The 11,587-nt window shown below is 47.4% G+C and overlaps 1 protein-coding gene across 1 annotated transcript in view; it reads left to right on the plus strand.

Annotated features, from left to right (window-relative positions):
• Positions 1-8,567, plus strand: part of LOC109515474 (microtubule-associated protein 4-like) — a 33,677-nt gene extending 25,110 nt beyond the window's left edge. Inside the window, exons 13-18 of the mRNA XM_019869270.1 lie at positions 720-789; positions 2,616-2,708; positions 4,229-4,310; positions 4,382-4,491; positions 5,051-5,246; positions 5,507-8,567. Of these exons, the coding sequence (XP_019724829.1) occupies positions 720-789; positions 2,616-2,708; positions 4,229-4,310; positions 4,382-4,491; positions 5,051-5,246; positions 5,507-5,511 (556 nt within the window). The 3' untranslated portion in view covers positions 5,512-8,567. The remainder of the gene's footprint in view (positions 1-719; positions 790-2,615; positions 2,709-4,228; positions 4,311-4,381; positions 4,492-5,050; positions 5,247-5,506) is intronic.
• The last annotated feature ends 3,020 nt before the right edge of the window (positions 8,568-11,587 follow it).

The raw sequence follows: 11,587 nt of genomic DNA on the forward strand, positions 1-11,587 counted from the left end.
AAATCAAATTCATCCAACGACAAACAATCACAAAGACAGTGGAAAGCACAAAAACAATCAGCCATCGACCACAAAGTGCAAGAAACTATTTTTGCCTCTCAAATGGAATGATCTTGATCCACTCCAGAGTGTTTTGATCAAAATAAAAAGTGGTTAGTTAGTTTTCATCAGCGGTGCTTTCTTTGTACTCTCGAGAAAAGTTCTCCAGGCCGGCCTCCCTTCTCACTCTGTCCACCTTCACCTTCATGAACTAACCTTGCGGCAAATGGCCCCAGGCCGTAGATTGGACACCACTGGTGTGAATGCACTCCGTGCCGGCGGCGGGTTGCTCATTTCGTAGACGAGCGCTGATATTTGTCGGTCTATTCGGTCGCCTCACGCATTGTGTCGCTCTCAATATAGGCCCACTAGGTTAGTTCCCTTTTTCCTCTTCACTCACCAGCAATCTGACTCCATTTGCGTGTGGATGTGTGACATTTGGCCTGATCGCTTGTGAAATCCGATCCTGCGCTTGGAAGTGTTTGACCAAATTTGAAACGATGCAATCAAAATGTGATTGTGTGGACTTCAAAGTATATGTCGACCGCATTTACGCCTGAGAAATGACATTTGAAACCGCAGATGAGTGGTGAAGTGTATCGCGCCGTACGCCGCTTGCATTTCCAAAGTGATCCTCGACCTAAGTGCAATGGAGCGGGAGATTCGGAGGTTTATTGACCCTTGTCTCCCCAGGTTTCTGCCGTACAGAACAACAAGACAGCAGACCCATCCAATCCTTCCAAGGCCAGAGTGAGTCCCCGCCATGCGCATATTCACACATCAATCTCAACTTCCTTCTCTTTGCATTGACCACATACGGTGCACCGACCAAAGATGGAGTCAGAGGTGCGCAATGTAGCGGAAGTCTGCAGGCATCAGATGGTCGTCGGGATTCATGGTGTTACACTTTCGGCCAAAAAGCGGTTGAGGCGTGGTGCTGCACCACAGCTAATTGCCGCCAAGAAGCAACGAATGAAGTCGTTTGACCGAAAGGTCGCAGAATTCACAACAAACGGGCCACTTGTCGCGTGCGCAAAACTATTTGACTCGGGCTTCCTGGCACATTGCAAAACCGTGCGTGTTAAATGAAGAGCAATAAGTTGATTGAAGACTGTAAATCGGTGGTGTCCAACCTAGGGCCGGGGGCCATTCGCCGTCCGCCCATCATTTTTCAGCGGCTCGTGACATGACCCCAAAGTGAGAAGGGAGGGTGGACTCTCAAACTATTTTCTATACAGGAATCCCTCGTTAATCTCGGGGGTTACATTCCAAAAAGAACTCCAGATTAGTGAAATTACAATTTTTCCGTATCCGCTACAATAGTGTAGTGAATGAAACCAAAGCTGAAACCTTTTTTCAGGCCTAAGCATTAAAAAAACAACAAATAAATAAATCCATCTATCTATCTAGGTAGCTAGCTAGCTAGCTGTCAAGGTTTTCTTCCAAACAACTGACAGTTTTCAGAAACACTGTACAAAATGTTTTTTCGACAATGTGGATGATGTCATGGAGAAAATTGGGCAAGCTGCCCCCCCCAGATATCTCACGACCTTAATGTGGCAAATTGGTAGAGGCCCTGTCAGTCACAGGCCATCGGAAAGGTCAACATATTTCTGACTGTGAGGGAAGAATAAAAAGAGTAAAAATGAGTTTGAAGGCGAGATTTTCAAGATGGGCAGCAAGGGGGCCATTTCCAGATTTGAAAACAAATCGAACGGGATCTTCAAAAGAACTCTCAAATGAGCCAGTGACGGGATGCCAGAGTAGGAGTTCTGTGCTCCGGTCAAAAGGCGAGCAGCGGCGTTCTGGTGCGACTGGAGACGCTCGATGGAGGATTGACAGACTCCAAAACAAAGAGCGTGAGAATTCAAACCAGTGTGACCTCAGCTTTTTGCGAAAAAAATCAATAACAACACCCGGTTCATAGCGATTGGCTGAGTGATCCTGGGATGTGGCCGGATTTACTTGATGTCCGGGGTAACGGCTGCGCGCACGCTGATGGCTTGACCTCGACCCGAGTGGAAATCAACGTTCTCTGTCAGCCAAACATCCTGGCAGTTTTTGCTCAGACCCGGCATCGCTTGAACAACATCCTTTCATGTCGTGTGCCCCAAGTCGCCCTGAATGTTTTGTGTTGCATGTGCTCCGTCTCACCTGTCCTTTGCTCGCGTGATCTTCCGCTGTCACCGGAAGCGCTTTGCGATCACGTCAGCGCCCTCGTCTTTTCCCATATTCAACATTCATCTTTGGAACTGGACTTTGTGTCTACCATTCCGTTGAAAACGGCCCGGTTGCACAGTTGTTTAAAAAAAAAAAAAGCGCAGCCCCGTGTATCGGCTCCATTCAGCCGATGTTCCGACAGCCAGCCAATTTTCGGGGGAGCCTTTGATCGGGACGACAGAAAGACTTGGGTGGCAGCGCAAGTTTCCCGTGAACAACTTCAAGCCGCCGGCCGATCTGCTCTTCTCTGCTGCTTTCTCATTTCTGTCTGTACTCTTTGCTCTTCTAACACTTTTCCACCTGACGCCGATCTATCCTTTTCTCGCTCGCCTATGTGTCTCCCTGACTGTCTTTAGGTTCAGATAGTGCACAAAAAGCTGGACTTCAGCCATGTCACGTCTCGCTGCGGCTCCAAGGACAATATCAAACATGTCCCTGGAGGTGGCAATGTAAGTAAAGCTGCTGCTGATGAGAGTAGACTGCTTTGGAATGAGACTTTGATATTTTTTTTTTCTTTCTTTTTTTAAAGTGAATCCCACATTTGTGCTGGGTTAAGCATCTCTTTTTTAAAAAAAAAAAGCCTAACATTACTTCCTGAACAACAACAACAACAAAAAACAGGAACGAAAAGATAACAGCAGTGTGGGTATGCAAAGCGACATGGCTGTGTGCCTATTTTCTCACGTCGCCCTGACCGGGCTGTATTGACACCAAATCGATGCACTTCGGAGAGCCGTCTTTACCTTCGTCAGTTTCCCACTCTTAAAGGTCCGTTTTGTGTCCTTGCTTTTCTGTGCCTCAGGGCGATGAATGTGAAAGTTGAGCATTCATCGTCTTTAGAGTTAACGTGTGCCTTAACTCTACTTGCATGTGTATCCCAAAGCATGATTTCTGCTGTCACGACACTTTACCGCAAACCTTGGTCTCGATTTACCTTGACACAAACTGAGTCTGAAGCCAACTCATTCTTTCGTCGCTGAAATCGTCGATCAAGTCAAGTCAAGTCAAGCTTTATTGTCAAATATGTTCTCTGCGCAACATACAGCATAGATGAAATGACTTTCCTGTCAACCGCAGTGCAAACATGCAGTGCACTGAAAACACACACCGCTAAAAATAAGGGCGGCCAAACTGAACTTTGCCATGCCATAACTCATTCTGATGGAACGGTTGGAGACCCTTGAGTGGAAGAACTTGACAGTCCCCAGCACAGGAGAGTTGGGGACACCAACTCCATATTTGCTTGAATTTTTTCATTCTTATGATTCTTTTTGGGCAGGCGGCGAAGCCTCGTTTATCTCGGGGGTTACATTCCAAAAGGAACCCGCGATAGTTGAAATCCGGTTTTCCCCCTAGTTCAGAAAGACGAGGCGACCGATAATGTTCGACAGCCCTTATTGTCCTCGCGCTCATTGCTGTTGAACGCCATTTTGGGGTTGGAAAAACTAGGGTCAAAATGAGGGCCGATGACACGACAGTGCACAAGATACCGACATCCATCTCAACAACGGGAGACACACATTGGTCACGGCCACATACCGCTTGCGTCTCTCTTCCTCAAACTGACGCAACGAGCCGCTTCCTGCCACTCCGTGCAACCCTCAAATCGAACAGCAGGGGGCACAATAACCTAAATACCACCATCATGGAGAATGGTGCCGGTACCTTCTTTTCATCTGACCTTGATCTTTGAATCACGACCGTTTCAGTCAGCTTAATTTTTTACAATGATACAATCGTGTGCTACGGAATGAAACCAAAGCTCAAAATCTTTTTTGTTGCAAACGTCAATTTGGCAAGCTGTACAGAGACGAGGCGGGCAGGCTGTTGGCTTTGGCATCGACAGTCTTGTAGCCAATCGGGGTGCAGAAGACAAAAAACTCAAGTACCAAAATGATGTTCAAGATGAGCAATATTTGCAGTCATGGAATTTTCTTTCTTTTTCTTTTTTTTAATCTCTGCCCCTTAGGTGCAGATCCTGAATAAGAAGGTGGATGTGAGCAAGGTTACGTCCAAGTGTGGCTCCAAGGACAACATCAAGCACAAGCCAGGTTGTCTCTCTTCCTGTTCTCCAACCGGGCCGTTCTTTGAAGCCGGTCTCATATTAACACATTCACCGCAGGTGGCGGGGATGTCAAGATTGAGTCTCATAAGCTGAACATCAAGGCAAAGTCCAAGATTGGCTCATTGGACAACGTGGGGCAAGGCAACGGACAGACCAATGGACACAAGGTGGAATTTGAATCGAATCATTTATTCACAAATCATAAAAAAAAAAAAAAAAAAAAAAGTTGTTATCCTTTGCTTCGGTCCTCCGATGTGAAGTTTGAAATCACACGAACATTCCAAATTATTTTAAGTGAATTGAAACTCGATTAACACGTCGGCCGACCGGTCCGCACGTCCGCCTCACAGCGCAGAGGTGCGGGGTTGGAGTCTGGCTCCGGCCTCCCAGTGTGGCGTTTGCATGTTGTCCTTGTATGGCTGCGTGGCTTTTCTCTGGGTACTGCGCTTTCCTCCCAGAGTCCAAAAAGATGCACGGCAGGCAAACGGAACCCTCTAAATGCTCCCTGGGTGCGCACGAATGGTTGTTTGTCGAGTACAACCAGCCCGGTGACTCTCGCCAAACGTCAGAGCTTCTAGTAGTATACCGTCGGTTCGAAAACGGACATTTGGCTACGTCAGCTGACTCATTGTGCTCTTACAAGTCACCGCCACTAGATGGGGTCGTGGCATGATTCGCAGCGCATGAATAAATTGCACGTGTGCGTCTGTCTATATTCGGCAACAGGAGGAGAGAGCGGAGGAAAAGACGCCCTCACCCCCAAACAGCACTCCGAGCGCAGGACCGGCAGCTGTTGCCAAGGCAACAACAGCACCAGGAGGCGTTGCAAAGGAAAATGGGGTGAAGGAGCCCACGCCTCCTCCTTTCGGAGGAGACGGGTTGAGGGACGCCCTTAGTATTGACCGACGCATTGCTGAAAAAAGTAGGTGCAAACACACACAATTTGTCTTATTTGCATCGATTGGAGTCCTTCTCATCTGTGTTCTGCTGTGTGACTGCCTTAGTCAGGTGCCCTTCAAAGGTCTGCAAAATATCATTTCTCCTGGCTTCTGCTTTGGAAACACAAAACACAGACCTGAATTCGAAAAAAAAGAAAAAAGAAAAAGTGCATTGAAATGAAGAAAGCAAATAGCCGCATTTCCGACCACGTTTTTTTCATCGAGGCTTCCTTCCCTCCCACAGATTGAGTTTTCGGTGGGGCACGCGTCGCGCTCGCCAGCCGACCCGAGCGACCTCCCACGGTGGCTTTCCTTTGGCCCCGCCCTCCATCTCGCCTCCTGCAGCACCAAACCGAACGTCCGCCTCTTCGTGTTTCTCTGGGCTCCACCGCCTGCCAGTACCGCGACCCTGACCTCTGATGCCAACGGGTTGACCTTTTGGCTCTCCCCACCATAGAGAAGAGCACTCGTTGTTTTGTCTGTGAAACCCGCGACTCATAGTACTGCTCATGAGCACCGGCGTAGAGGACGTAAATGCCAACCTCAAATCCCATCACTGTACACCCCAAGGCTTCGTAGTCAGATTTTCAGTTGGACAGTTTCATGTTTTCTTTTTTTTTTCTCCCCCCATCAAGTAACTTCATCTCTCCACACATCCCCCCCCCAACCAGTAGCAAATGACTTTCTGGTCACCTCCATTCAGAATCCATCCCCACGCCTTCCGAGCCAGCTTGAAGCGTCCTTCCAAAGTCAGCCGGATAGCAAATAAGCCGCCATCTGCTTTAAATGGACACAGCTCTCCTTTTAGCCAACAAGTCATGATTTTGTAAATCTGCCCCTGCGTGTCATTGTCGGTCCCCAGCGCTCGCTTAGCATTGTCTCTTTTGAATCCCTTGTATCTGCAATTCCACATTGGTATCGGTGTCACGTGAGCAGAGACGGTGAATGACAGTTTATGATGAGGAACAGGTTTGGGAAGTAGTCGTGCTGACTACTGACTGTGGGCTGCTTTGTTTGTGTTGGGCGAACGCGTCAGTCAGCGGGACGGGACGAAATTGTTGGATCGTGTCGAGTATATTCTTGCAGTCTCTTGACAAAAGTCTCTGCAACAACTTTCTGGGCACACGGATTTAGCACAAGACCCGTGCGTCATGGCTGGCATGTTTAGTTTAGTTCAGGTTCATATGTTTGGAGGGGTGGGGGGGATCACAATCTGGTGGACCAGATAAAGCTATTAAGGGCAAAGCTGATTTGTCACATCTTAATTGTTTAGGTCGGCATTAGTGATGTTTCTTTTATCAATCTCTTCGGGTCGCCGCACCGAAACCAAGCGGACTGTCGTCTGCAATTAGTTTTAACGAGTGGCCACCTCGTCGGCCACTGGTTTTGGTGCCATTCCAAAACAGAATCCACCACCGAGGGGCGTTCCCAAACACCGAGAGTCTGGCTCCCAACACCGAAGGCCGTCCGAGGGAGCTGAGCTGCGTCCCGTGCTATTTCTAGTCTACTCTTCAAATCACACTCATTCTGTGCACCACCTCTTTTGAAACCTCAAATGTCTTTTAGGGGTGCCCGTTCGTTTCTTGAGGCTCTAAACTTGGTTTAGCGGTCTTGATCGCGAAATGTATGCTGATCCAAGTAACAAAGAAAACGAGAAGAGAAAGGCACCACATCTTGATATTGTACGGTAGCTTCCAAATCAGATCCCATGAGATACACGCATCGAACCGAGTGAAATAGATGGATTACCCCTGAAGCCGTTCCACTGTAATTCGCAAACTGAGCACAAGGATGACTGCACTTTGATAGAAATAGGAAGGTGTTCGTGTGTATGACTATAGGAACTCGTAATAGGAGGAAAGACGGCCCAACCTTTTCTCTGCCACGGGCCAGTTGAGACGAGCGTGTGCCGTTCGTGGAGCGCCAACCACCCCCCCCATTGCTTTTTAATTGACAACAAAGATAATTCTAGAGTATTTAGACATTTTACTTACATTTTTTTAAACACTTCAGTGTTTTTCTACTGCACAACAAATATAGAACAACATTAAATAACACGGTGAACTACGAAGAAACGGACCAATCAGGAATAACAAAGACGCTTTATAATGTCAATAGAACATTGAAGATTCGCGCAAAGCCGTTTAGGGTGAAAAAGGCTTGCGACCGGACCGGTTGAAAAGTGGGAGGCTGACAGGTCTGCAGTTTGCGGTGACAAAGTTGTTGGCTCGCCCCAGAAACTGGCAAGCTGCAACCAAATTTGACACGCTATATGCCGACCCAGTAGCAAAGACCGACTGTAGCGCTGACATTTGAAGGAATGATACGACAAAGAGGATCATATGACAGTCACAGTCGGATTGTACTTGCGGAATCAAAAGGAATTCATATGTGTGGAGGACCTAGCTCGTGTCGCAGCTCTCCGACTTGGCACTCGAGGTCATAAGAAGTAGCTAATGCCCACGCGTATGTGTTTGTGTCCAATTATATCACCGGACTTCCACCTTTCCCACTAAGATGTCACTACCCCCTGCGCGTAGATAGCAGCGCCTTTTTACCACTCCTGAATTGATTAAAAAACAAGCGCGCGAGCACACACGAGATCAGACTTCCGCACGGGGTGTTGTGGAGGTTGACAGAGCCTGTTCCAACTTCGAATGGTATCATTATTGAATGAAGGAAAACATACTTTTTCTTTTTGCCCGATTCGGGGACGCGGATATTTCAAGAAAGTTTATAAATGTCATCAAAATGGAAACTTAAGAATTCATGTATGAGGTCTGTTCCCATGAGGTTCTGGAAGATGGATGACAAAGTCAAATTCAGTGAGCCATTGAAAGGGCGCCAAGTATGGCGTACACGCTTGGATATCAAGCGGGAATGAAAGTCAACTTCGATGTTCCCGAGAAATCGGTTGAGCCGTCGACTTGTATGCGGTACGGGTCGTTCGTTAGGACACACACTGGCCGGCCCTTTCTTCCTGTCATCGCCTATTCCCCAAAATAGACGGAGTGCAAGTAACATATGTCATTTTAAGGACCGCGAAAATGCCGACACACCAAAACTCTTTTGGACCAATTTGTACTGTTGAAAAAGATCCCCCCACCACCACCACCACGATTTGGTATATTTACCTGGAATACATTCTGAACTTATGGGACGATTTAAAAATGAAAGGCAGCGTTGGAGAGACGCACGTGCAAAGCCTTGCCAGCATTTCGGCGCTGAAATGTAGATCCTGAATCCTCGTCACGTAAAATAAAAGCTTAGGTTTGCCCGTGGGGAAAATATACCGCATACCTGTTCGTACAAGTCGACCGATTTCTTGTGCAATTATGAACAGCGTCTTCGATTGTGTGCACGGTTGACGTTGATAGCGCAGGAAACGGCTTTTCGGCGCTGCCGAATGGGCCCGCTTGAGCGCGTGCAGTTACTGCGGAGGGCGCGACGCCAGAGCGGGAGTGTGCGGAAGACACCGACCGACGTCACTGCTGCTTGTTAGAGACAGCCACCTTTTTAGCTAGAGCTCATCTTCCAATCCCCGCCCCCCGCAATTGTGAATATTTGGTATGAAAGAGATGTTATTTGTGATTGTCAACCCGTGATGTGTTGTTTAGGTCGGCATTAGTGATGTTTCTTTTATCAATCTCTTCGGGTCGCCGCACCGAAACCAAGCGGACTGTCGTCTGCAATTAGTTTTAACGAGTGGCCAACTCGTCGGCCACTGGTTTTGGTGCCATTCCAAAACAGAATCCACCACCGAGGGGCGTTCCCAAACACCGAGAGTCTGGCTCCCAACACCGAAGGCCGTCCGAGGGAGCTGAGCTGCGTCCCGTGCTATTTCTAGTCTACTCTTCAAATCACACTCATTCTGTGCACCACCTCTTTTGAAACCTCAAATGTCTTTTAGGGGTGCCCGTTCGTTTCTTGAGGCTCTAAACTTGGTTTAGCGGTCTTGATCGCGAAATGTATGCTGATCCAAGTAACAAAGAAAACGAGAAGAGAAAGGCACCACATCTTGATATTGTACGGTAGCTTCCAAATCAGATCCCATGAGATACACGCATCGAACCGAGTGAAATAGATGGATTACCCCTGAAGCCGTTCCACTGTAATTCGCAAACTGAGCAAAAAGATGACTGCACTTTGATAGAAATAGGAAGCTGTTTGTGTGTATGACAATAGGAACTCGTAATAGAAGGAAAGACGGCCCAACCTTTTCTCTGCCACGGGCCAGTTGAGACGAGCGCGTGCCGTTCGTGGAGCGCCAACCATCCCCTCCCCCCCCATTGCTTTTTAATTGCCGGTTTTAAAGCACTGGTCATGACAACAAAGAGTATTTAAACATTTTACTAACTTTTTTTTTTAAACATTTAAGTGTTTTTCTACTGTACAACAAATATAAAACAACATTAAATAACACGGTGAACTACGAAGAAACGGACCAATCAGGAATAACAAAGACGCTTTATAATGTCAATAGAACATTGAAGATTCGCGCAAAGCCGTTTAGGGTGAAAAAGGCTTGCGACCGGACCGGTTGAAAAGTGGGAGGCTGACAGGTCTGCAGTTTGCGGTGACAAAGTTGTTGGCTCGCCCCAGAAACTGGCAAGCTGCAACCAAATTTGACACGCTATATGCCGACCCAGTAGCAAAGACCGACTGTAGCGCTGACATTTGAAGGAATGATACGACAAAGAGGATCATATGACAGTCACAGTCGGATTGTACTTGCGGAATCAAAAGGAATTCATATGTGTGGAGGACCTAGCTCGTGTCGCAGCTCTCCGACTTGGCACTCGAGGTCATAAGAAGTAGCTAATGCCCACGCGTATGTGTTTGTGTCCAATTATATCACCGGACTTCCACCTTTCCCACTAAGATGTCACTACCCCCTGCGCGTAGATAGCAGCGCCTTTTTACCACTCCTGAATTGATTAAAAAACAAGCGCGCGAGCACACACGAGATCAGACTTCCGCACGGGGTGTTGTGGACGTTGACAGAGCCTGTTCCAACTTCGAATGGTATCATTATTGAATGAAGGAAAACATACTTTTTCTTTTTGCCCGATTCCGGGACGCGGATATTTCAAGAAAGTTTATAAATGTCATCAAAATGGAAACTTAAGAATTCATGTATGAGGTCTGTTCCCATGAGGTTCTGGAAGATGGATGACAAAGTCAAATTCAGTGAGCCATTGAAAGGGCGCCAAGTATGGCGTACACGCTTGGATATCAAGCGGGAATGAAAGTCAACTTCGATGTTCCCGAGAAATCGGTTGAGCCGTCGACTTGTATGCGGTACGGGTCGTTCGTTAGGACACACACTGGCCGGCCCTTTCTTCCTGTCATCGCCTATTCCCCAAAATAGACGGAGTGCAAGTAACATATGTCATTTTAAGGACCGCGAAAATGCCGACACACCAAAACTCTTTTGGACCAATTTGTACTGTTGAAAAAGATCCCCCCACCACCACCACCACGATTTGGTATATTTACCTGGAATACATTCTGAACTTATGGGACGATTTAAAAATGAAAGGCAGCGTTGGAGAGACGCACGTGCAAAGCCTTGCCAGCATTTCGGCGCTGAAATGTAGATCCTGAATCCTCGTCACGTAAAATAAAAGCTTAGGTTTGCCCGTGGGGAAAATATACCGCATACCTGTTCGTACAAGTCGACCGATTTCTTGTGCAATTATGAACAGCGTCTTCGATTGTGTGCACGGTTGACGTTGATAGCGCAGGAAACGGCTTTTCGGCGCTGCCGAATGGGCCCGCTTGAGCGCGTGCAGTTACTGCGGAGGGCGCGACGCCAGAGCGGGAGTGTGCGGAAGACACCGACCGACGTCACTGCTGCTTGTTAGAGACAGCCACCTTTTTAGCTAGAGCTCATCTTCCAATCCCCGCCCCCCGCAATTGTGAATATTTGGTATGAAAGAGATGTTATTTGTGATTGTCAACCCGTGATGTGAATATTCATCATGAAATAAAAAGATGAACAAAGGAGCAGACGTCAACGCGGCCGTCATTTCTTTGCCACCCTTTTCTATTAAAATGATGCGCCGCATCATGGAATATTGATGTGTGACAATAAGGACAAAACGTGCATCCGTCAGACTTTAACAGAAGAGAATCTTCATATGTTCTCAAAAAAAAAGCACACGCACGATGAGGAAAAGCTCCACTCCTCAACGACAAGAAATGAACCACAGACTGTGATATTTTAATCACGTGGAGTACTTTTTTCAGTGGATGGCACCGCTGATACCGTAGTGCCAATTGTTCACTATAAAGTAAGAATGTTGAACCGGACTAAAAAAAA

The sequence above is a fragment of the Hippocampus comes genome, unplaced genomic scaffold, assembly GCF_001891065.2.
Source record: "Hippocampus comes isolate QL1 unplaced genomic scaffold, H_comes_QL1_v1.1 scaffold117, whole genome shotgun sequence".
Classification (NCBI taxonomy): domain Eukaryota; kingdom Metazoa; phylum Chordata; class Actinopteri; order Syngnathiformes; family Syngnathidae; genus Hippocampus; species Hippocampus comes.